General features: G+C 36.0%; 13 protein-coding genes across 13 annotated transcripts; 8 read left to right on the top strand and 5 right to left on the bottom strand.

Moving 5' to 3' along the window:
* Positions 1-109: 109 nt before the first annotated feature.
* On the top strand, positions 110-1,066 carry TBLA0D02990 (uncharacterized protein; the record flags this gene model as incomplete). The annotated part of the gene is made up of 1 exon (XM_004180270.1): positions 110-1,066. One exon carries the CDS (start codon positions 110-112, stop codon positions 1,064-1,066), a length of 957 nt encoding a protein of 318 aa, XP_004180318.1.
* A 50-nt stretch (positions 1,067-1,116) lies between these two features.
* TBLA0D02980 (uncharacterized protein) lies at positions 1,117-2,448 on the bottom strand (the record flags this gene model as incomplete). The annotated part of the gene is made up of 1 exon (XM_004180269.1): positions 1,117-2,448. The coding sequence occupies one exon, from the start codon at positions 2,446-2,448 to the stop codon at positions 1,117-1,119; it is 1,332 nt and encodes a 443-aa protein (XP_004180317.1).
* A 17-nt stretch (positions 2,449-2,465) lies between these two features.
* On the top strand, positions 2,466-3,398 carry TBLA0D02970 (uncharacterized protein; the record flags this gene model as incomplete). The annotated part of the gene is made up of 1 exon (XM_004180268.1): positions 2,466-3,398. One exon carries the CDS (start codon positions 2,466-2,468, stop codon positions 3,396-3,398), a length of 933 nt encoding a protein of 310 aa, XP_004180316.1.
* A 334-nt stretch (positions 3,399-3,732) lies between these two features.
* On the top strand, positions 3,733-4,302 carry TBLA0D02960 (MARVEL domain-containing protein; the record flags this gene model as incomplete). Its single annotated transcript, XM_004180267.1, has 1 exon — positions 3,733-4,302. The coding sequence occupies one exon, from the start codon at positions 3,733-3,735 to the stop codon at positions 4,300-4,302; it is 570 nt and encodes a 189-aa protein (XP_004180315.1).
* Positions 4,303-4,531: 229 nt separating this feature from the next.
* Positions 4,532-5,380, bottom strand: PHB1 (prohibitin subunit PHB1; the record flags this gene model as incomplete). Its single annotated transcript, XM_004180266.1, has 1 exon — positions 4,532-5,380. One exon carries the CDS (start codon positions 5,378-5,380, stop codon positions 4,532-4,534), a length of 849 nt encoding a protein of 282 aa, XP_004180314.1.
* Positions 5,381-5,574: 194 nt separating this feature from the next.
* Positions 5,575-5,790, bottom strand: SUE1 (Sue1p; the record flags this gene model as incomplete). The annotated part of the gene is made up of 1 exon (XM_004180265.1): positions 5,575-5,790. The coding sequence occupies one exon, from the start codon at positions 5,788-5,790 to the stop codon at positions 5,575-5,577; it is 216 nt and encodes a 71-aa protein (XP_004180313.1).
* Positions 5,791-5,863: 73 nt separating this feature from the next.
* Positions 5,864-6,694, bottom strand: URN1 (Urn1p; the record flags this gene model as incomplete). The annotated part of the gene is made up of 1 exon (XM_004180264.1): positions 5,864-6,694. One exon carries the CDS (start codon positions 6,692-6,694, stop codon positions 5,864-5,866), a length of 831 nt encoding a protein of 276 aa, XP_004180312.1.
* A 388-nt stretch (positions 6,695-7,082) lies between these two features.
* PRE9 (proteasome core particle subunit alpha 3) lies at positions 7,083-7,859 on the top strand (the record flags this gene model as incomplete). Its single annotated transcript, XM_004180263.1, has 1 exon — positions 7,083-7,859. One exon carries the CDS (start codon positions 7,083-7,085, stop codon positions 7,857-7,859), a length of 777 nt encoding a protein of 258 aa, XP_004180311.1.
* Positions 7,860-8,416: 557 nt separating this feature from the next.
* Positions 8,417-9,226, top strand: TBLA0D02910 (uncharacterized protein; the record flags this gene model as incomplete). The annotated part of the gene is made up of 1 exon (XM_004180262.1): positions 8,417-9,226. One exon carries the CDS (start codon positions 8,417-8,419, stop codon positions 9,224-9,226), a length of 810 nt encoding a protein of 269 aa, XP_004180310.1.
* Positions 9,227-9,607: 381 nt separating this feature from the next.
* TPO2 (spermine transporter) lies at positions 9,608-11,683 on the bottom strand (the record flags this gene model as incomplete). The annotated part of the gene is made up of 1 exon (XM_004180261.1): positions 9,608-11,683. The coding sequence occupies one exon, from the start codon at positions 11,681-11,683 to the stop codon at positions 9,608-9,610; it is 2,076 nt and encodes a 691-aa protein (XP_004180309.1).
* A 1,226-nt stretch (positions 11,684-12,909) lies between these two features.
* Positions 12,910-16,227, top strand: CBF2 (Cbf2p; the record flags this gene model as incomplete). The annotated part of the gene is made up of 1 exon (XM_004180260.1): positions 12,910-16,227. One exon carries the CDS (start codon positions 12,910-12,912, stop codon positions 16,225-16,227), a length of 3,318 nt encoding a protein of 1,105 aa, XP_004180308.1.
* A 2,137-nt stretch (positions 16,228-18,364) lies between these two features.
* Positions 18,365-20,134, top strand: TBLA0D02870 (uncharacterized protein; the record flags this gene model as incomplete). The annotated part of the gene is made up of 1 exon (XM_004180259.1): positions 18,365-20,134. The coding sequence occupies one exon, from the start codon at positions 18,365-18,367 to the stop codon at positions 20,132-20,134; it is 1,770 nt and encodes a 589-aa protein (XP_004180307.1).
* Positions 20,135-24,135: 4,001 nt separating this feature from the next.
* Positions 24,136-25,035, top strand: TBLA0D02860 (uncharacterized protein; the record flags this gene model as incomplete). Its single annotated transcript, XM_004180258.1, has 1 exon — positions 24,136-25,035. One exon carries the CDS (start codon positions 24,136-24,138, stop codon positions 25,033-25,035), a length of 900 nt encoding a protein of 299 aa, XP_004180306.1.
* Between the last annotated feature and the right edge of the window lie 650 nt (positions 25,036-25,685).

Genomic DNA, 25,685 nt, shown 5'->3' with positions numbered 1-25,685 from the left:
ACATACAACCGAGAATGCGGGGAGATTAGAATTAAGGGATTTTAAAAAAAATCAAAGATATACACATCTGATTAAATGATAAATACAAAAAGTAAAGAGAGATATAAAGATGTGTATATTACTAGGAACCACTGCACATCCATTTTATAAGTTAATACTAATTAGCAATCGAGATGAAGTGTTTGAAAGAGAAACACATTCAACATGTTGGAATCATAATTCTACGATATTATATCCGTATGATATGAGTAAAGATATCTGTCATGATGGTGGAGGAGATGAGAGGTTTAAATCAGAACATGGTACATGGTGTGGATTAAATAAAGATGGCAAGATTTGCACTGTTTTGAATCTTTTAAAAGAAGAAGAGGCCAGGAGAGATGGAGATTGTAATAATTCATTACAATCTAGAGGGTTAATTCCGATTAAATATCTTTGTGATTTTGATCATGGGTTTCAAGATTGGAATACGTATGACAAGTTTATCGAACAGAATGGATCTATTGATGGGAAAGTCGGGTTGTTTAATTTGTTTCTTGGAGATTTAAAGAGTAATGAATATTCTATTATAAATTCAATGGGTCAAAGTCAACGAGTATTAGATGAGGAGAATCCGTATATGGTGGTGAGTAATATTAATTGGGGGGATCCAAAAAAGATGGGTGAATGGAGTAAGATTAAGAATGGGATCAAATTATTGGAAACTTTAATAAATGATAAATTGGATAATTCTAATAAAGATGAATTGGAGATATTGGAAGATTGTTTCCAAATCTCATCTACGATAAATTTGAGTGGTAAGAAGATTGATGGGAATATTGAACGACTTGAACAAACAAAGGATTTAATTTTTGTTCCACCATTAAAGAGAAGTGAGGGGGAGGTTAGGGGAGATGCCGGGGGAGATGCCGGGGGAGATGCCGGGGGAGAGAGTGTGAAGTATTATGGTACACGATCTCAAATAGTTGTTCTTTGTGAGAGGAAATCTAATAAAGTTACGTTTGTAGAAAGAATTTTACATTGTAAAAATGAAGATGCTAAAGATAATACGAAAAAAATCCAGTGATGGAAATTAAATATAAGTTTACTATATAAATTATATAGGGGAAAGCACGTTTATTCATGAGTTAAATCAGTTAATAATTTCATATTAGTTTCGACTTCTTTAATACATTGTTGGTAATGTAACAATTGGAAATTTTGAAATAATTTGATCAAATCCAAAATCTTGCTTGATTCTGTAATTTCCTCCATTGTTTCGACGGCTGCAGAAGTGTGAGAGACGAATTCGTCTTCTAAATGTTCTAACAATTTTTCATCCTCATTTTGTGAATCATTTTTTTCAAATTCGGGGTTTGGCGAGTCTTTTTTCTGAGATTCAATAGTTGCAGCTGCATCTTTGGTAGTCGAAGTCGAAGCAGTTTCAGTCGAAGTCGAAGCAGTTTCACCCTTGCCCTTGCCCTTGCCCTTGCCCTCACCCTCACCCTCGTCCTCACCCTCACCCTTTTCCATCTCAACTGGTTTATCATTCTCTTCTGCCCTCACCTTCGCCTCTGCAGCTTTGGCAATTTCATATCTCATGGTATCAAACTTCAATCTTGCATCTTGAACTTTCAATCTTAACGCTTTAACATTTTTAAACTCCACATCCAATAAGGAAGTCAATTTTTTATTAAATTGCTTGATAATCAATTGATCTCTTTGGAATTTTGATTTATCGATATTTTTGTTACAAAGAGACCAAGAATCGAAAACTTTGATCAAGAGTTGAATATCTTCATCGTCTTCATATTCTTCGTCTTCTGTCTTTGTCTTGGCGAATTCCAATTTTTCATTATTGTTCAAGTTTGTTAAGATGGCCGAACTATCAGAAGAAGCCTTTGAGATGGCATGGGGGAAAGATCTTGGTAAGAAGGAGGATTCGGAATCGGAATCGGATTTGGATTTGGTATCGGGAGGATTCGAATTGGATTTGTTTTTGTCATTTGTGTTGTCATTATCACGAAGAAAGGCCAGAGGATCGTTTAACCACCATTCGGAGATGGATTCCGACAAATTGGGAGGATAATCGTAACCTTCGATTTCAAAAGTGTTTGTTACGATTAGAATTCTTTTGATGATTTTTTCCAAAGCGTCGGTTTTCCTCTCTAGCGCATTGTACTGGGAAGGTAATTTGCTGATTTCATTGATTTGTCCGATGGATTCTTGTAAGTAATGTTGTTTGGACAGTAGAGTCAATCTTGTCTGGGGATCATTCCAATCGATGTTGACGTTTTGGATGGCATTTGACAGGGTGTCTTGAGTTTTTTGGGCAGCCGATTGGAGAGAGTCTGCCAGTTTGTCCAGGGAGAAGTTACTAAAGTAGCCTGACATTTGTGGGGGGGGGGATGTGGGGGAGTATAGTGTGTAGTGTGTAGTGTGTAGCGTGTAGCGTGTAGCGTGTAGCATGTAATGTGTATGCACGTATGCATATATGCATATATATGGAAACATTCATTTATAGCACATTGTTCAACCCGAAGACAAAGGGAAACCGAACACGAAAAAGAAATGGGAAAGAAAGAGGCCGCGGTCACGTGGTGCGCGTGCGCGCACCACGTGACCGCCCACGCCAATTCTGGGAAACAGCCGGGAAACAGCCGGGAAACAAAAGCGCTCCCACCGGGCAACCGGCCTGGCCCAGCACAGGGGCAACGCGCGTCACGTGCCGGTCAGCGCTCCCTAGGAGGCCCACTGCCACTGCCACTGCCCGATCTCGCCGCCGATCTGCGCTCCCCTTACGGTATGCTCCCTTACGGCATGCTCCCTTACGGCATGCTCCCCTTGCCAGTTTCCACACAAAACTCGCACGCCGCAGCCGCCCCCTGGCCGCAAACGGCAAACAGATGGCCTCTCGCGCAACCTCTGCCACGGCGTCTATCTCAATCCCAATGTCTCAGCTCCACCCCTTAACGGCCGTCCGGCCTGCTGCCGTTTCCGTCACAGCTCGCCTTCGCGTGTCCCAAACCGGCAGCCCAAGGGGCATCCCGTTTGGGCATCGACCCGTTCGGGTATCGTCCTCCCCGAGCACGTTTGCCGCATCGGGCAACCCAGGCCAGCACTTCGCTTGCCCTTTCGGGCCACCGCCCACGCACCTGCGCATTGCTCTACGCCCGCCCCTGCGCGTGCGTGCGTACGCGCACGCACGCACACACACACCCGCCCGCACACCCGCCCGCCACGGCCCTGCCGCAGCAGCACTCACGCTTCCGCATCGGGCAACTGTCTCATTCCCTGAAGCGGCAACACGTCAACACACACGTCCCCCTCCGGCACGCCTGCTTCTACGCGTCCGCACTCACATCTCCCAGAGCGGCAATCGCACGAGCTGCTTTCGCTGTGCCTGCGGGCCCGTCTGAGCCGGCACGGTTCCTGGCCTTCGAGACTCGAGTGCCATCTTTCCCTGTGCTGTGCTGTGCTGTGCTGTGCTGTGCTGTGCTCTGCTCACTCCGCTGGGTCCTATATAAGCGGGCCGCCATTGCTGGTCCACAAAATCTGCTCGGGCTATTGCCAGCCATCACTCTCACCTCTCCACCTCTCCAACTCTCCAACTCTCCAACAATCTATCCATCAAGTATTCATTCACTAATCTAGTTTTGTCTGGATCGTCCCTCTATCGCCCCTCTATCGTCGCTATCCCACACTAAACTTCCTTCCACATCACTTCGCTATCCCCCCCTAATTATCATAATAATGCTAGAACTCTACGACAACGTCTTCCGTATATTCAACTTCTGTTTCTTCGTCATCACTGCAGGTATGATCGGGAACCTGCTTAACACCGAACATGGCCACCATTCGTCGCGTGTCAACTACTGTATGTTTCCTCCTGCTTGGGGGCTAGTCTCGGATTCCTTCTACGGGATCCTGGCCAACTTGGTTCCAGAACCTTTTGCGTTCCCTCCAATTCTTTTCGCCTTTGACTTCTTAAATTTCGTCTTTACTTTTACCGCCGGTACTGTCTTGGCCGTGGGTATCCGTACACATTCCTGTACCAATAAAGAATATAGACGTGAAAACTACATCATCCAAGGGTCTGAAAGAAGATGTCGTGAAGCCCAAGCTTGTATTGCCTTTTTCTACTTTTCCATGTTTTTGTTCTTGGTCAAGGTGCTGATCACTTTGGTCACGTACTTTACTGGCGGTGAATTGGGTCAAACTGGTTACGGTGGCGGCTACGGTGGCCGTAGTTTCGGCCGCAGACCACGTACTCGTGCCCCACCACAAATGAACAAGGGTGGTATTTCCATCTCCCAGGTTTAAAAGGCGGGTTGCAGTTGCGCACTCGCTCACGCACATTCTTTCTCTATTCTCTCTTTCTTACGGAACACTTTATACCTCTATACCTCTACATAGCTCTCCGTCTTTGTAATACTAATAGTTCATACCATATAATAATTTAATACTACTACTACTACTACTACTGCTACTACCCCATGTGATTGCAACTACGTATTGCTATATACAGAATAAATATACGTACTTCCCCACTTCAACGCCCAAGGTTCAACAGCAAACTGTTCTTCGACGCATCCTCGGCTTGGTTGCCACCACCAGGCAAGTACGTCACGTGGGGCGACCCTGCCAACGTCTCTGCAATCTCCTTCGACGTCTCCAGTCTACGGATCAACAATAACCCATCGCCAGCTTTTTGTAATGCTCGAGAAATCACCTCTGCAGATTCCGCCTCACCTTCCGCGCGAATCACAGACGCTTGACGCTCTTGTTCCGCCTTCTCCACCAAAAACTTGGCACGTTCTGCATCTTGCTGGGCAATCTGTTTCTGCTCCACAGCCTTGGTAAACTCAGGCCCAAACGTCATGTGTGTAATGGAAACATCCTCCAGTCTGATACCAAACTCATTCGCACGATGGTTCAATTCCTTACGGATCCTTTGAGACACTATCTCTCTTTGAGTAATCAACTCTGCCGCATCAAACTGCGCCACAATCGACTTCAAGACTTCATTACCAATGGATGGCAACACTCTTTCGTCATAATCAAGACCCAGGTTTTGGTAGATCATGGGCAATTGAACAATATCCGGACGATGCAGTAGACGCAACGTCAATGAAACCATCTGCAAATCTCTGGTCCCGGTATTCGTAGTGATATTCTTGGGCTTGGTTCTGATATCGAAAATCACCGACTTCTGCAACCAAGGCACCAGGAAATGGGTACCTTCTCCCACAACAGCCTGTTTCACACCTTGGATACGATCAAAGATAACGGCTCTCGATCCACCTTTCACATCGTACATCGAATAGTCCATAAACGAAACACAAACACCAAGAGGAATTGCGATCTTGGCCAACTTTTCTGCAATTTTAATACCTGACATCTTGCTGAGTCTGTTGGTCTTGCTCGACTGTGCTTCTTGTTTTTCAACCCCATTCTTTTATCCCTGCACTTTGCACTTCGCACTTCGCACTGTCTTATCGGATAATTAGGGATCGGAGTTACCCGCATCTCTGTTAAAATACATAATTTCTATTTAAAAAAAATAAATCACTACACATCTTTGCTTAAATCTATCTAGTCCTGCCTCAGTTGCTCCTCCCACTTCTTCTTCAACTCGCCATTCCGGAACAATGGATTCTCCTTCACAGGATACATCACAGGTCTATATCCAGAGAAAAAAATATCATTGTACAATCGGGTGTTTTCTAAATATTCCGTAGTAGGCACTCTAGGCAGATCACGCAACACACTCTTGCTATTGCGAACAACAACTTGTTTTAATGCTTGCATTATTTATTTTGGTTTGTTTTTTGTCCCTCTGATCATTGTGCTTACCGCGCTCTTCACAACTTGCACCCCCCTTTTATACCTGCCCCCCCTCCCCTCCCTTTACCCATCTCTCCAATCCTGCAAATCGTCTTGATGCATTCCGTAAGCAAAAGTACCGTGCATCGCGTGACACCGAATTCTCCGTGGTGATCCCCATCCGTCTTTCCAAATCCACAAGATCTGCAAGGGTTTCAAAGCTTGTATTTACATCCACCCGATCCACCCCATTCTCCTCCAACACCTGTTCAAATAATCCTTGACAACTCGCATCATCGTGATATTTCAATATACCAAGCAATTTGGTGCCAAACTTTTCTTGTTCATTCTTACTAATCTTCTCATCAATCTGGCGAACCATTTTTTTATTCGCCTTCCGGATATCTTTATAGATCGTATTACTCTGTATATCAAAACAACAAATCATCTCGGCCAAGTCATGATACGGTAACGCCAAGGCCAATTGTGGTTGTGTTGTTTCCTCTTCACGGCTGTGTAGCTTCCCATAACACCATTGTTCAAACAATTTTTCACGTTCCACATCCGTAGGGATATTGTAAAATATCGGGTCATCGCTAATCTTTTTGGCCTCTAGCCGCCAACACGAATAACAATCTATATTCGAACGATCAAGTAGTTCGAAAAATTGTGTTTCTTTATTGCCTATCTCGTCTTCACTGGCATCGATATCTTCTAAAAGTTCTTTTAAAACATCGTCTTCATTTTCACTATCGCTCTTGATCTCGATCTCGCTCTCGGTCTTGCTCTCCTCCTCGCTAGATGAATAACCTTCAACAAGATTGCTCTTTTCAAATTTTGTTCTTGTATTAGGCATCACTTGCTCTTCTTCATCTCTTTTTCTTTTCATTTTTGCTTTTGCTTTTGCTTTTGCTTTTGCTTTTGCTTTTGCTTTTGCTTTTGCTTTTGCTTTTGCTTTTGCTTTTGCTTTTGCTTTTGCTTTTGCTTTTGCTTTTGCTTTTGCTTTTGCTTTTGCTTTTGCTTTTGCTTTTGCTTTTGCCTTTGCCTTTGCCTTTGCCTTTGCTTTAACTTTCTCTCTCACTCTCACTCTCACCTGGCTTACCCTCTCTTCGCCTCGCTTTAAGTTTTTTAAAGAGGCAAATCTTGAGTCGCTTTAAAAAAACCTCTATTTATATATACACACTTGATATTTCAATACAGTGGCAAATACAAGAAAAAAAGGCCACACACCAACACCCCACACAAACACCCCACACCAACACCCCACACCCCACACAATGGGTTCAAGAAGATACGATTCAAGAACTACAATTTTCTCTCCAGAAGGTCGTCTTTACCAAGTAGAATACGCATTGGAATCCATCTCCCATGCTGGTACTTCCATTGGTATCATGTCCAAAGATGGTATCGTCTTATTAGCTGAACGCAAAATCACAAGTAAATTATTGGAACAAGATATTTTGAATGAAAAATTATATAAATTAAGTGATAAAATCACTTTGGCTGTTGCAGGGTTGACTGCAGATGCTGAAATTCTAATAAATATAGCAAGACAATTTGCTCAAAACTATTTAATGACCTACAACGAAGAAATCCCAGTGGAGATCCTAGTCAAGAAATTAAGTGATATTAAACAAAGTTATACTCAACACGGTGGGTTAAGACCCTTTGGTGTGTCATTCATTTATGCAGGTTATGATGATATATTGGGTCCACAATTATACACATCAAACCCTTCAGGGAATTATACAGGCTGGAAAGCTATAAGTATCGGTGCTAATACAAGTGCTGCTCAAACTTTATTACAAATGGATTATAAAGATGATATGAATTTAAACGATGCTATGGAATTGGGGTTAAAGACTTTATCCAAAACCACAGATAGTAGTAATTTGACCTACGATAGAGTAGAATTATCCATCATTAAAATCGATAAAGAAAATGATAACAAAATCATTCAAAAGATTTATAACCCTGCAGAGATTAAACAATTGTTGATCAAGTTTGGTATTAACAAGAAAAATGATGAAGATGAAGATGTAGAAATGAAATAATAAGCCTCGCACTCCTTCACCTCTCGTATATAATTATACAAATATATATAATTTTAAAACTTTGCACAAACGTAATGATTTACATGTGTGTATGTGCATGTGCCTGAATTGCCCCCTTTGTAGGCAGAATCTCACACCACTCTTTGATAAGAATGATTTGAAATAAATTGGTAATATTTCATTTGCCACAACATCATCGATTTTTTCCCGCTGCGCCATACGCTTTACTCCCTCCGTCACGTGCGCACCCCCTTGAACTTTTCCAATTACCGAACATCGAACTTAAATAAAATCTTGCCTAAGGTTTTTTTTTTTTTTTTTTTTTCAATGACGGAGTCTAAAAGGTATTTATTTATCTTTTCCTATTTCTAGGCATAATTCGGTTTTCAAAGGTTCTAGAATTTTTCAAATCATTTATAAATACAGATTTTTGACAATGTCAGTTTGTTTTGTATTATTTCTCTTCCCATCACTTATTAGATCTCTTCTCATCTTGATCCTCTTGGCAATCGTGCGAACCACTCAAACTCACACACACTAACAAATACAATACTCAAATGTCAGCTGATCGTAGAGAAGCTGCTATCAAAGATGCTTACACAGAAATAAGACGTTGTTTAGAATTATTAATCGATACTAAAGAAATCTCAGAAAACGATTATGATGAAATTCAAGATATCTTACGTCACAAGAGAAGAAGTCCCTCTGCTTCATCTTATTCAAACCCAACTAAAGGAGCTCTATCTCCAAGAAATGGGCCTCAATACGTAGAAGCAATTTATGCTTGGTCAGGTGAGCAAAAGGGTGATTTGGAATTATGTCCAGGTGATATCATTGAAGTTATTACCAAAAAATCCCCTCAATGGTATGAAGGTCGTTTAAATGGTAAAGTAGGTGTCTTCCCTACCAATTATGTCAAATTATATTCGAGTGATGATAGAGATTCCAACTATCAACGTACAGGTATCAAAACACCAGTACCCACATCTGCTCCACATTCTGCTCCACATTCTGCACCACCACCATCTCATGAAGATTATGATTATACTCCACCTCCTCCAAGAGCCTCTCCTTATAATCCACCACAACAGATGCAAATGGCTCCTCCTCCACCTACACAACAATATTATGCTCAACCTCCTCCAATGACAATGCAACAACAACCTTTACCATACCCACCTCCATCAACCGGTTATTATCAACAACCACAGCAACCACAAACCATTATCGTTCATGATGGTAACACTAGTGGTGGTTATGGTGGTGGTAGTAGTACTTTTGGTAGTATTGGTAGTAAATTGGGGAATGCTGCGTTATTTGGGGCAGGTTCTGCATTTGGTGCGGATATCGTTAATGATATTTTTTAAAACTAAACATTTATAAAAAAAAAACATTTCTAATCAAAAAAAAAAAGGAATTTGATTTGTATCGTATTATATAATGTATGATACTTTATATATATATATATATATATTTATGTATGCATACACTGAATAATATATAATTGATAATAACAATTTGCATTTAAAGTTGGAAAAATTAATTAAAATTAAAAGAAGAAAGTCTGTCTATAAAGTATTAACGGATAAAAGTACATGTAAAGAATAAAAATATAACAAAAAGCAAATGCAGATGCAAATGCAAAAGCAAAATTAAAAGCATTAGATCATGAAAATATGTGAAAGAGCAAAAAGAAAATAACATTTAAAAGCACGAAAAAGAAACGTAAGGTAATTTTTTTTTTTGTATTAAAATTCATCTTCAGCTTCTTCTAATGCATCAAATGAATAATCAGTTTTAGATAAGTTTTTTCTCCAACCTTTACCATACACGTAAAAGGAGAATGGGAATAAAATCATAGCAGTTGAAATGAATGCTAATAACCAACTTGCCCATTGTAAACCTAATCTGTGATACATTTGTGGAGTGAATAAAGGGAAGGCAGCACCACCAGCAGATCTTAAAAACACTTTAGTGGCTAAAGCTGAAGATGCATATTGAGCATAACAATCAATGATATAATTGTTTAATGAATAATAAATTAAAACCATACCATAACCAAAGGCTAACCCAGAGGAAGCTGGACCAACCCAAATAATATGTTTATAAGATGTTGCACCTAATATCCATAGGGCAGCAGCAGCAAATGGAGCACCAATCATAGCACCTAATAAACGATCTTCAGGGGTAGGTTTTCTCTTACGAATAATGGCTAAATAAACGTTTTCACAATAAAAAGTGGTAGCCAAAGCTAAAGATGCACCAATTAAAATAGGAATCAACATTAACCCTACTAAATTATCTTTATAATCATATAATTCACCAAATATAACTGGGAATGCGAAGAAAAAGGCATATAATAAAGAATAAATCAAACAAACATAGAAACAAGTTAAATCCAAGACAGGTTCAGTGACAGCAAAATATAAAGGTCTAATGACACAATCTTTCATCATGGCACTAAACTCAATACCTTGAGCTTCTTGTTCAGTCATAATCTTTGGATTACCAGTTTCCTTTCTTAACTTGGCAGCTCTTTTCTTCAAGATAACTGGAGCAAAAGTTTCAGGAATTAAAGCAACAATTATCCACATAGCACCTGCAAATGCCATATTAACCCAAAAGATCAAATCCATTCTTCTTGTAGAGATGGAAATAAACCCATTAACTAAAGGACCAAAGACTGGACCACAATAAGGAGCATATGCAAAGAATGCAATGGCACGACCTCTTGTTTCACTGGGGAACATATCAGCCAGGGACCCACCGACTAAACAAAGACCAGAGGATGACCAAACACCACAAAAGAATCTACAGATCATTAAAGTGGCAATATTATTTGGAATAGCACAAGGAATATTGAAAATAACATAAAGACCCATTGAAACAAAATAAGTTAATCTTCTACCATAGATATCACTCATGGGGGACCAGATCAAAGGACCAAATGAAAACCCTAAAACCATTAATGAACATGATAGAATGGAAACAACTGAACCAACATGGAATTTTTCCTGTACGGTGAAAAGACCACCAGTAATACAAGACGAACCATAAGCTACACAAATAACTAACATGGATAAAGTGATTGTATATACCCAACGTAACCAAAGAGGCCAATTATGTGGATTTTCTGGATCATTTGTCACAAAAGTAACAAACTCGATCTCAGGGTCTATTTCATTCAATTCACCTTGAGACTCAAGATCGTTGTCCGATTCATCTATAAAGTGAGAAACTATCTTATGGGTGAATGATTCTGGTGATTGTTGTGGTGAAACCTTATTAGAAAACGATTGTTCTTGTTTATCGATAGATGAGGAAGATGAAGTTGAATTGATGGTAATTTTTTTTTCCAACGTTGTATCATGTTGGGCTGAGCTGGCAATTCTAGTGTTTCTTCTAGAAAGAGTATGTCTTGTTCTTTGTCTTGACAAGTTTGTATTCGTTCTACCTAGAGAATGTAGAGTGGAAACAGGAACCAACCCTGTCTCGGTTTCTAAAGTATATTCTTCCGGGAAAATTGCCTTTTTAGAGGTCTTGGGTGCATTGATAGCCGGATTAGGAATATACGACGACACACCCATGTCTATCAGAGATTTGACAGTTTCTGTCTTGACCAATTTTAACCTTTGGTTTGTAGAGGCATTCGAAGATCTATTTGTTGGAGTGGTGGTTAAATAGGAATTAATAGATGATTGAAGGTCATCTCGAGACTGCCTCGAGACAGATTGATAAATATATTGCTGTGGTTGAGTATCTTCTAACCCAGTGTTTGAAGATTGAGACGAGTCATACGATGAGATCGATTCTAAATCTGACATGATTAATACAAAAAGTCTACGATGGATATTTTATGGGAAAAGATAATACAAGAGACCTTATAGATTTATTCCCACACACAAACACACTCATATATATATATATATATATATGTATGTATGTATGTATGTAGTACGCCCCACAAGATCGAGGGATCATGTTGATCTGGGCTATCGGATAAAACAACTGCACCTGCCGCAGAGAAATATTCCTCCAGAAGGGAAATGCCTCGATGTCTTGTAGGCAGGAATACTCTATATTATTTAGATTGTTTTTTTTATTCATTATATTTTAACTTTTTTTTTCACTGCATATAATACTATATGTGTTACCATGTAGGAACATACTGCGGCCTTTTCTAGCCAGATCTGGCACGCACCCGAAATTCTCGCGGGCCGGCTGCCCCGGAAAAAACCCTCGGCAAACAGTGTGCCAGTAGCCGGCTATTCACGAGAAGTCAAACCCCGCGGCAGCCCTGCATCGAGTACGGACACAACTACACAGAAACTTCCGCACCCTCGGATACGCGTGCTAGCGCCGTATGTGGGTCCACTCTTCATTCCTATTTGGGATACAAATGGTGTCCGGCAAACCACGGTAAACCGGACAGAAGGGATTATTTCTTTTTCTTTTTCTTTTTCAATTTTTTTTTTTTTTCGTTACTTTTTGCCTTGCCTAAAGGGGCTCTAGCCGGGTTACTTGCCGTTCCGTTGCTATTCTTGTTACCGGTAGATATTCTGTTATATATATATTATCTATGTATGTAAGCTAGCCATTCTTTATATGTAAGGCTATGTCCGGATTATCTCCTGTTAGGTGTAAATCTCTCGTTCCCTTTTAGGCCTGTTCTGGCCCATTTCCGTACCAGTTGGATCGATTACCATTTCTGTGATTATTTCTGTTTTTATTAGTTGTGTTTTTTTGTTTTTTTAATGATTAATTTCAATTAAGAATTTCATTTATACTCGTGACTGGTTTCCATTTTAGAAGTGTTTTCCGGAGCAGGTATTTTTCTATTTTAGGAATAAAGCGCGTGGACTATTTTCTTTTTTAGCTTTCTAGTTTTGTTTTGTTTTGTTTTGTTTCGCCGTGCTTTAACCATTCCATAATGTAAATCCTAAATAGATCCAGATCTAGAATCTCAACCAAGATTATAAGTTCATCTAGACAAGACACCTGCTCGCACTAACATTCACAAGCAGATACAAGCATATATACGTACATACGAATGGAAGTGGCTAAAGAAAAGGAATTGTTCAATACACTTTCTCCGAGAGCTTTGAATCAATACAAATCTTATTATACAAAATTCATTCATTGGTCAATCAAAAAAAAACATTTCATTGACCAAGACTTGAATTTGCAAGATGATTCCGATCTTGTTTCCATTTATAAGCACATAGATGTCTCTCCGTATCGGTTACATTGGTTTATTATCGATACGTTTTATAAACAGGGGGAAGAAGATAATGCAATATATGATTTCCCAGCAACTGGTACCATTAGAAAGATAATTGTTGCTCTTCGATTTTTTATCAAGTTAATCAAGATATATGATAACTCTTCTGCAGAAAAATATTTCCCCGATCAAGTTCGTGACGAGGAATCGACTCTAGTAGACGGGAACGAATATTTGGAAAACTTGTGTAAATTGATTGATCATTATAACAAGAATCAATCTGGTTTACAAATTTATTCCAATTCTATTGCAAATTCAAATGTTACAGCTAATATCCCATCACTTTTGAAAATATCTTTAAATTTCTGGAATGATAATATTCACGAATTGAATCAAAAAATTTTCAAATCAGATTTAGAAAAGTTACGATTTTTAGCAGACTTCCAAATAAATGCTTATTTAAATTTATCCTTTAACGATCGATCTGCCATCAAGCTCGTTGATATTTATTCCACAGAGAAAAATAATTTGATTTTCAATATTTATTCAAACCAGCATTTGGCAGGCAATGCTCCTCACCAGATCTCCAAAAACATTCTCCTGGCTAATGAAAATCCCTTTATTTGCCCACTTACTTCTTTAGCCGTATATATGTTTCTTCGTTTTTATGGGTCTACTCCAACAGCAAAATCTATGGGGTTCCCTGATCTATTAAACAAATCCACACAAAATAAAAATATCAATTGGGAAGAATTACCTTTGATTAGAGGTAGAAATTATTTGGATTATCCAAAGGAGACTTCTCTTGCGTTATATTATCATACCGCATTTAATTATTGTCATATCCCATATAAGAAAATGAATCATTTCCAAACAAAATTATTAACTCCAATTAATTTATCAAATAAAAATAAACAATCTATTAATTTCCCCTCTATAGATTCCACAGAATTAAACGCTTTCTTTACAGGATTAGATGACAGCACATCTTTCCCTAATAACATACCGATTGATTATACATTAATCTTAAATAAAACAACTTCAACTGTTATAAATGATTCATCTCCACTCCCCATGGAGTTATTATATCAAATCTTTCCAGAAATTGAAATTTATAGGAAACATAGTTTGAAAGATAAATTAAATGAACATCAATTAAATTTTTTAAATGTGATGGAAACTCTTCGATTTAATTTATTGAAAAATTTACCATTTATATTTAAGCTTTTCCCCAATCATGATATTTTCACTCACCCAGTTTTCCAACAATCTGATTTTGAAAAATTTTTTAATGATTGTCTAAAATTCAATTCATCAAACACTTTAGAAACCTCTATATTACCTTTCCCAATATTACCAGGTATAGATTCACGTTTATTTGATACCTCTGATATTTATGAAATTTTAATTGAACCCCCACAATTTGAAAAAACTAAAATTAAGAATGGCACAACTACACATTCAAATTTAGAGACTATTAAATTAGAATCTAATACGGTTAGTACACAACAAATTTTAAATGAATCTTTGAATTTGATTAAATCTCAGTCTGTTTCTAACGTTACATTTTTAATTGATACTATTTCCAAATTATTATTAAAGGATGGTAATAACAATATGGAGCATTTTGTTGAAAAATTGAATGTTTTAAAAAATTCATTTTTAAAGCATTTAACTAGCCCAAATAATACAAAAGTAAAAGATGAAAAGGTGAAAGTTAAAAAAAGATCATCAGTAAGGCCAATAAAATTATTATCATTAGATTCATCTTCAGAAGAAGAAATGGATGATATTGAAGAAACAAATCATGAATCAGAAGCTTTATTGATAAAGATAATAAATCAGTTTGAAATTGAAAATGAAAGCACGAATGAAAGTTCAAATGAGAATGTAAATGAAAATGAAAGTGATGATGATAATACTGATGAAGATCCAAATGTTATGCAGCAAGAATTGAATCAAATGATTGATACTATGGTGAATGAAAGAATTCAGATAACAATGGTAAAACAATTTGAAGATTTTGAAAAAACTTTTATTAATCTCGTGGAGGATTTAATTACTGAAAAGTTTAATAATGAATTAAATCAAAAAATTGAAGAAAAAATTAATTTAATCATTGATAAGAAAATTAATAAGAAATTTGAAGATATAATAAAAAATACTCAAACAAATTTATCTGATGAGGAAGATGTTGATGTAACTATTAATTCCATAAGAAAAAGAAGTTTGCCTGATGAAGAGAGTGATAATTATGATAACTATGATAATTATAATAATAATGATGATAATGATAATGATGATGATAATGATGATGATGATATTAATTTTAATCAGAATCACGATGATACACATGAATCACCAAAGAAAAAAATTAAAAAGAATTTACAAGATGATAAAACTAAAGGTTTACTCATAGAATCTGATTCTAACACACCTTTGAAATCAAATGTAGCTAAATCATCTGAAATTCAACAACCAACCTCGGAGCCTCCAGTAACTACATCAGAAAGTCAACTTAATGCATCACGACCTCAAATAATCACATCTGAGCCTTTAAGGGCAGCTTCTGAACCTTCAAGGGCAGCTTCTGAACATTTTGCTAATATTTCTAAGACATTAGACAATGATCATGTTGAAATTACAAATAATGGTGATTTGGAGAATTTAACTACTATGGATGAAAGAAATAATGCCACCAATATAAATATTTCTAGATATGCCCCTACAGAGCCTCCTCCACAAAGAACTGTGCAGACTAATACTTCAGAATTTCCATTTGCAATGAATCCAACATTTGATACTGTTCAAGAAGTTGTTGATGAATGGTTAATACCAAACCCAGAAATGGGGAATCAATGTGTTTCTACAATGAATAAACAATATGGCAAAAAATGGAGACTTGATTTTAAAGATATTTTTAAACAAAGAAAATATATTGTTGAATTCTATGTGTTTTTAGTTAATAAAAAGCATAAAAGATTTGCAGAAGCAGTTAGATTATGTGAATTAATTCGTTCAACTTTCAATAAGGAAGGAAATATCTTAGATTCATCATTATCATCGTTTGCAAACAAATTGAAGCAATGGAAAGCCGAACATAATCAATCTTATGAAGGATTATTAGAAACTGTAGCTCAACCTTGAACTTACTTTTATAAATTAAATAATTGTATTATATATCAAACTAAACTAGACTAAACTAAAGAATACTAATTTTTAACATTGGAAATACTATATCAATAGGAGGTGATGAAATTTCAAAGATCTAAGTGCGCAAATAGTTTATGTAAATATTTGCGAGTAGAATTTACATTCACAAGAGTGTAACGGAAATATTAAGTTTCGAAAAATAATGTTATTATTAAGATTATTTGCCTGATGTAAAGAAGATTATTTTATTTAATTCTATCTTTTTTTATTTACTCCAATATATTTCGACTTTGGTTCTTGAAAAAAATATATATATCAGTTCTTTTGTGTTGTCTGAAGTAGTGAAAGATAATAAGAACCGCAAGGTGTAGTGTAATCAAAGTAGCTATGGGAAGTCAACAATACGATTATCAATAGTCAATTTCAAATGCAAAAATACAAGCTATATTAAATGAGTTTATACTTTTAGAATGATTTCAACATTTAATTTGCATAATTAATAATAGATGATTTCTGTATAGCAGGCCTTAGAATTAGTAGATTATTAGTAGGATTTACTGTCGCGAAACATAACGTGTCCAGATTGTGAAATGCTCGGAACGTTCAATGTACGGGTTAATCAGACCCAAAGATATAGGGGATGATAGCAAATTTTGACCTCGGCGGCTAGCTACTTTTTAAAGTCAATAGATCTTTCAATTAACCCTAATTTAACAGCTTTGCTGTTATATACTCTTTAAATCTTCATCACGTTTTTTTCGTATTTTTTAATTTTATTTATGATCTACTTTTTGTTGTTTCTTTTTTTAATTTTCGTTGAGATATTGTCGAAGACTAGACTTGGAATGCTAGTCAAAATTAAACGATGCTCATCCATTCGGTTAAGTAAATCTTCAAGGATTAAAATTTGAAAAAATTAAAAATTAAAAATATAAAATGTAGAAAGCTGAAATTCTTCACTTCCAAAATAGAAGTTTAAACGAGTAGCATTTGGCTCACACAGGCACTAAATAGTTCAGCTAATCAAAAATACTTTTTTAAATAATGTCTTTCAATACTTTCCATTGCGAAATGAACTTTACCAGCTCCATGGAAAATAAATCTTTAACCGCTGAGTACTTTGAACTACAGATGTCAGCCTAACTGCGGCAATGCTCAAGGTGTTTTAAAAGTCATCCAAAAAGTAATGGATCATGTTAGGAGTGACTTCGAAAAACACCTTGTAGAAAACGATAAAATAATCAATATTCTAAAGGCCTCATTTGCAAAGTTAAAGGTAGTTTTGAGGGCTAAGGATATTGAACTAAGAGAATCAAAGGAAGTAGGGAAGAAATGTTACGTTGAATTTCAAAAATTGAAAAAAAAATAAAAAATAAAAAAAGTAATCAGAAAAAGATACGATGAAACTACAAAACAATTAACAAACATCACTAGATCTTTAAGTGTTAGTCATTTACAGTCTCAAAGAGTTGCTCTGAATATGAGTGAGCAAATATTTGTGACTATTCCTGAAAATAATTTATGAGAAAGATTTGACAGTAAAATTTCATTACGCAACTGGATTCAAAATAAACTAGGTATGATTGTTAAATTCCAAGAAATTCATATTGAAGTTTGTGATGCAAATTTAGGTAGTTTTAATAATTCAATTGACATTATAATTGTATTTCTCACGATATGTTGTTTAACAAGATTTAAATTGTTTGAATTAATTCTTCTTCAAATAAAGGAGATTTAGATGGTGATCCTATAAAATTAAGATACATTTTTTGCCATGATCTGACTTATATTATCGAATTCAAACATAGTATGGTAACTTTCACCTTTAAGAATATCTCTACCAAGAAACATTAATATTCATTGTTGATGTTGTATACGTCACGCAGTTAAATAATATGCTAAAGGCAGTGTCCCGCAGAAAAGATCTTCGAATGATTGAGGAAAACTTTGCTTCCGTCTCATCTTTATTAAATCACGATGGGAATGTTCTAGTGTGTACATGCTCGTTACAAAACACAAATATTTTTGTATTCAACTAATATTGCGTTCTCTAAGTATGCTAATTAACCAAATTTAGTATGAACGCAACCAAGAGTCGTATAAAATTCAAAAAATTTTAATTAATACGGAGATGGTATCAATGGACATACTATTTAAAAATTCAGATGCTCTACGCATATTATCTCCAAAAAAAGAGAAGAATCGAATTCTTACGAACTTGAAAAGAAACTCTAAGGCAGCTTTAAACAGATTAGGGCTTACGGAAAATAATTTGAGTGGAAAAGGTTCGTTACTTGATATTCTTATCAACATAGGAATTGTGACTAGCTTAAAAGATAGCAGTATAAGAATGGTATCTTTTGAATCTGATAAGAAGGATACAGGTGTTTTCAGAAACTGCTATTATCCTGATTTTGAGATTGATGCTGAAATGGAACAAGAATTATCTCAGCCACTTGCTGCGAATGTTATACCAACTTATGAGGAGGGTGTAATAGATGATGGGGAAACTCTAACTGAGGCTGAAGATGCTCTCAATGACGTATCTAATGTGCCATCTCAATTTAATACTTTAAATAGTATTAACACTCTAATAAACTCATATACAAAGACATCTCTATATTCTTCTAGAAAAGGTGGTGTTTCAGATGTTCGTTTAAAAGAGTCTGAAATTGAAGACATTATCTTAGGTGTTATCGAATTTAATGAACTTATTAAAGGTCGATTAAATCAAGAAGATGTCAATGCATGTAATCGCTTATGTGTATTCTTTACTGTTGATATGCCTTCATCAATCGTTTCTGAAAAGCTTATAGATGTGATATTCTTAGATGGAACACATTTAGCAGGTAAATTTCAAACATTACTTACACTAGTTGCAACTACAACAGAAAACAGGTCATACCCAATCGCTCACATGCTTGTTCAAGGAGGAGAGAAATATAGAGAAGCACGTCAATTCTTGTGGTTGACCAAAAAGTATGTTCCACTTTCTTGGGATAGAATTCAGGTAATGTGCGATCAAAGTCGTGCATTAGAAAGTGCAATTACTAGCGTAATGGATAGGCCATATCTAACCTGTGGTGTTCATCTAGTTAAAAATGTGGTAAAATGGACGAAGGGTAAGGTTGTTGCCAAGTTTAGAAACTTATTGCATACACTAGACGAAGCCACGTGTAATGATAATTTAAAGTGTCTTGTCCAGGCGTTTTATTCGAGCGCTAAGGCCAATCAGAATTCCACTTATAATAAAATAACTAGTATGAAAGAAAAATTTGCTACGTTTACAAGAAAAAATCACTTTGAACAGTTTTCAACCAACCCAGTTGAACAGTTTCATAGTTTGATCAAGATGTTAAAGAGAACTGGTACTAACAACCTGATTAATAATTTACTGGCAAACCAAGGCTCTTGTATAAATACTTTAGTCGATGAAAACTGGCGAACTTCAATTGAAATGACAAATTTTGGGATTTGTATCATTTCGTGCCAGTTAGCGTTAGCTAGTTGTTTTGAAGTGATCTCTAAACCTTCGGACCATGATGTTTATACTTTGCAATTCGTCACTAAAACAGATATTAAAAAGATGTACGAAGCATATATGAGAACTCTAGGAAGAAAAGCTAATTATACAGATTCAAGGTACGCATGCTTGAAGTCTTTGAAGAACTGTGGACAGCCCGTTGTTGTAAAAGGGAATTATTGCTCTTTGTGTCCAAGCCCTGGTTACTATTATTGTCCACACGTTTTTGCCACTAAACTATTTAAACATTTCCCTTCAATATATGAAGGGCTGCAATGTCAACCTATTTTGCAGGATCTAAACCTACTAGGTAATCTTAATATTAATGTGAAAGAATGTATTGAATACTTCGGTATACATTCCGTTTTATATCGATGATTCTTAGATTCAAAACCACAACCTAAAGAACTATATTTATATGATCCAGTTTCTATTAATACTACTCTGGTTAATATTCAATACCATAGTACAAAAAATTAAAAATTACATTAATGGGCATTGCACACTGCAATCTCTTATTGGGTCTAAGGAGCCTGATAATAGATAGCAAAGCTGGATGGATTCGAGATAATACAAAAGGGATTTTTTACCTTATTCTGAATTCTTGTATCCTTGTTATTGTACTCCTCTTGTTATCTCCAATACATTTTTTGTTGGAACTTTACTGTAAGGATTGTCCTTATAAATGTCCTTTTGCTACTAAGCTTAGGTTAACATGTGCTTGTTGTGATCTATAATAAGCTTATAAGATGAAAGACAATTTAAAGAATCAATTAGATGAAAATATTTCATCTACAGATGACGATAAATTGACTTCTCTTGTCCAATTATAACTGCCTATTAAAAAGAATTATTCTCTTAAGTATGATTAGAAATAATAACAGATAGTAAGAGTAAGAAACGACTAGAATGAGTACAAGCATGTAATGGCTTACTGTTAAATCGCAGACCTTATATGGATAATTGATTTGGGCCATTTGAAGTGAAAGGGATGGTTAATGATAACTCCGTAGAGATTAAGCCAGGACAGTTAAGATATGGAAGGAAGACAAATAGATTCCATGTAAAAGCGGTTAAGAAGTTTGTGAAGAATGCAGTGTATTATCACATGGTCCCGCCAGCTACCTGGGAATACATTAGAAAACATCCAGAAGAAATGGTTAGAATCATAGATATGTATCCACATGATACTTTGTTAGTCATGCTGGATGGTGCAACAGGATTAGAGGATGCAGTTGAGATCCCAAAAAGAGAATTTGAAAAACTTTTGCCGTCAAACAGCGTCAGATATCTATTTCATAAGTATGACGAGGAAAAGACCCGGTTGAAGCATAGGCTGAGAACATTAGGAGTTGTTCAATGTTAAGGACAGGAAAATGTAAGAAACCTGGAGGGATTACCGAGTCTTCACATGGGCTTGGGGTAATCACGTAACTTGTGGAGCGGCCAGACACGAGTAGGATGCATTGTAACTAGTGGTTGCAGGTATATTAGCGACGTGGCTTTATCAAACGACTACAAAAGAGGCTTATTGCCAAGATATCTACTTACCATAGTAATGGACGAACGGTTGCAAACATGAGTCCAGTAGTAATGGAGAGAACTGAGAGCCAACTGATTCAGGATGTGTTGGGTGGACCACCAACGGGTAGAAGCATATAAGATGCGACCATAGGCCGACGAATGCTTTTTATGATCTTCAAGAGGAATAACTATTGATCAATGTAACTGATTAGTTCTCTGTTCAAAGAATAACTTTAAAGATCCAAGATATGTGAGGATATATTTTGTAAAAGCAAAAAATAATAACGCTTATTAGTCCTTCTTTTCAAAAGTTTGACAACAATAGTTCTGTTTGGAAGTACAGTCTCATTAGCATCAATAAGTTTTCTCAGTATTAACAGTTTCCTTTGGTTTAATAATTTTAGTCAGCATTAATCATTTATCCAGCATTAACAGAAAATGTAGAGTCCCTTTAAATGACTTTATAGTTAGATATCTATCCAACTTAGTGGATAGATCCCTACTTGGGTTGTTTGAACGTGTTGACTGATATTAATAGTGTGCAACTGTCAATTTTTTTTTTCTGTTTTTTTTTTCAGACCAATTTTTCGATTTTCCCATACTTTGCATGCACACCCACTCCTTCTCGTTGGTGTTTTTCGTAGTCATTACCGGTTGTGAAGTAGTTGGCATTTGTTTATGGCATGCTAGTGCCGTACGATTAGAAGAACTCTGGCAGATCTGACAAAATGGCATATCTTTTAGCTTCAGGCGATGTTACCCCAGCAGTTACCGACGACCTCTTTTAAATGGTGATTCTTCAAAATCAGAAGTACCTGAACTTCTGAAATACTTACCTTTTAAGGACTTTGAAATCTTTCTTGCAATCTAATCGTCACTAACAGTGATGCTTAGTTCCTTAGCCTTATTACGCAAACCTAAGGTAGTGGACCTAAATATAGTAGTATTAACTTTGCCATCATGTTACATACTATGTAAAGAGACAAGAACTTTTTCATCTTGTTCATGCTTAGTACAAACATTCTTCGATAATGAACATTTGATCACACTATAACGTGTCACGCTACCATTGTTAAATTCATTCTTAAACCATAATGGGCATACTATAACTGGTATATACATATTAAAACTTCTGAATACATGGCCTTTCCCCTTGCTTGAGACCAGGATACAATGTGAATCAAGGGTGACAATAGTATGTCCTAATCCCTGATTTTTTAGAAACTGACGGAACAGTTTGATCCATTGATCAAATACTGATTTGTCAGATATGTAATATAGACAGACTTTATTGTTGATATCATGAGAGTTTTGGTTTTTCAATGTGAAATGGTCAGCATCCTCAAAAATGTCATGACCATGAGGACTATTTTTGGTTCTATAAGATTATCTGGAATTTACAATGATGGAACTGAATTTGTTTTTTTTGTTGATTAGGATGTTGAGTAAACGCAATGCTATCTTTATTCATCTGCGGAGGCTGAACTGCAACTTGGAATTGAAATACGCTTGAAAAATTGTTTGGATTGAAATAAAATGATGTATCAAAATTTGATTTATTTGTTAAGAAGTACGCTATAGTTCTTAGGCGACGAACCACAGTGTTTATTCTATGACTCATAAGAGGAACGATCAGAAATGTCAATTCCTCCCCCACCGTGAGTGCCGCCATTGGTACTATAAGTTGTATTGTTGCTTGAGTCTGACATAATTAGAGAATAATTCTTTTAATTGGTAGTATATTATTTTTATAGAAAACCTTCTACTTAGAAGAGTAACAATAAAAGATGTATACAAAAAAACATAGAAATACGAACTTACAATCGATTTTGGGTTGACTAATACGACTTGTACGTTTTATTTCTCAACATGAAAAATTAATTCATGGTCAATAACACTTTAGTAGCTTAACGCCTAAGTTGCCTGATTAGAGTAGCAACAAGGCTATAATGAGATATAGAAATATCTGAACTGTATGTGTCGGATTTTTATGGTATTAACTGAAACAATAATTAATATTCTTTGATAATTTTAATGTTTTCCAGCTGTAAGTTTTATTTATATATTTTGGTACAATTCATTACATTTTACTCAAATAAATTTTAAGAAAAAACTGGATAATCAATTAATTAACAAAATACATATTTTTCAAAGAGAAAATCTAATATAGTTACCAATTGAATGTATTTAGAAATTTTTATTGATGTTTCTATAACAGATACCTTATCTGACAACTACTTAGAAACTCATAAAAAATTGATAAAAAAATTAGATGTCACAAAAATATTCATTTTTAATTGATTGGATTAAGATGGATATTTTAGCCTAAGGTACTGATTGAGAAGTAAAATACAAATTAATATTATAATGAAAAGATATAATTATAACAAAGACATCCAAGTCTTGTTTACAAAAGATTAAATTCAGTTTTCAATATAGAACGTTATTACCATGTAGAAGTACCAAACTCCAGTATAACCACTTAGTAGAGGGCTATCCTTTAAAGAGATGTACCATATTTGAATGGTCTTAATCTATATAATAGTTGAATTTGTAACAGTTATCAGCAGGGTCTATTGCTAGGTAAAGTAATAAAATCGAACTAAGAATGAATTTTCCAGATGTGTCGCGCTTTTTCTAGAACATTCGAGATCCGAAAAAAAAAGTCCGATGAGTTCCTCGAGAAGCATCCAGAAAAGGATTTATAAGTGAAAAAAAAAAAAAATAAATTCTAGTATATTGAATCTAAGTATAAATAATTATACAATTTTGTATCTGAAACAAGTTGTGCTTGAAACAGGAAATATTTTTGTTGGTTAGAATATCAAAATCAAAAATAAACCAAACAAACAAACATGTTTTCTGTGTGTAAAAATTATAATAATATCCCTATTGCTATGAGTTACGAATACCCAAATCAAAGATGCCAGAAATTCAAGAGAAGACGCGTTTCCGAAGGCTTATACCAGACACATATGCCATCTGAAGAAGAAGAAGAAGAAGAAGAAGAAGAAGAAGAAGAAGAAGAAGAAAAAAATTCCAATGAGATCAATTATTCTATATATGAAACTGACAAATATTATGAAGTTAAATTGACAAAAGAGCTGGATAGCATACGATTAAGGCGAGCCATCGATACTAGATTGATGGAATTGCAAGATAAATATTTGGAGCCTAGTAGTTATCAAGTGGTGCAAGATTTTTTTGGTAACCAGTATTATGTCGAGGAAGAATCAAAAGAAGATGAAGCACGAGCTAGAGAAAGAGCTATGAAAGAGTTTGACCTTTATGATTTTGTGGAAAAATTTTCCATGCAAAGTTTTGGCGATTATGAGTTTGAAATCAATCGTAGAAAAAATGGGCTTCTTATAACCAGTTATGAAGATGGACTGGATCAGGAATTAGATCTTGACAAGAAAGTTGATGAAGTTGAAATAGTCTCATGTATAAATGAGGAAACTGATGAAGGCAACATCGAAGCAGTTTTAACGCTAATGCTACACAAAGAGGCATCAAACTGTGAACCAATTAGATCGAAACCCAAGAGACACCATCCACACCACTGTACACGCAAACACAAAAAACGTACTTCCAAAAGTCACAAGAACAAAAACAGCAACGACACAATTGAGGAAACCCATATTGAATGGCATTCACCTATATTGGAAGAAATTGAAGACGAAGAGATTGGCCGATACCACGAAACATTGTTCACGCCATTAGATAATGAAAACTCTATTGTCGAGGAACTATAGACACAAAACACCTATATTAGCATTTATTTATCCCTATATGTAAACGCATCTATACATATTTTTTTAACGCATCTGTACACTTAATAATACAAAGGAACATTTTCCGCCTCTAGCCAGCAGCCGATCCCTCATTACGGCATCGCTTCCACTTGCGGAAACGTTTTCCCTATACAGCACTGGATGGCCTCTGTCAGATCTGGCCAGATCTCAGCTGCGAGATCGGCACGGAACTCCGGAAATTCCCGATTGAGCCGCCCCAAAAAAATAATGACGATGGTGCACGGATAAACATTCCCTTTTCCAGATTCTGTATAAAATTGTTAGCAGCAGGCACACGTGACCAGGCACGTGCAAACCTCGGCGCTTACAAAACCAACCCTAGGAAGCCCTGTCCACCCGGTATACGAACCCTATCCACGCGTTTACCCTCCCTGCGCCGTTTTTGTCAGCAGGCTGTTTCCTTTTTGGGAGCTCGCGCTGGACACCGCAAAAATTGGCTTGTGCAAAGAAGAAAAAATAAATGCTTCTAATTTGAAAATATCTATCCCATATCATGTGAAAATAACCTGTGAAATATTATCCTGGAAAGTATCATCCTTTTTTGCACAATCCTCTATATTCTATCTCCTGAAATATCGACTTGAGTACTC

This window comes from Henningerozyma blattae, chromosome 4 (assembly GCF_000315915.1).
Source record: "Henningerozyma blattae CBS 6284 chromosome 4, complete genome".
In the NCBI taxonomy this organism is placed as follows: Eukaryota; Fungi; Ascomycota; class Saccharomycetes; order Saccharomycetales; family Saccharomycetaceae; genus Henningerozyma; species Henningerozyma blattae.
The sequence above is the reverse complement of the archived record's forward strand: the minus strand, read 5'-3'. Positions and strand labels throughout refer to the sequence as shown.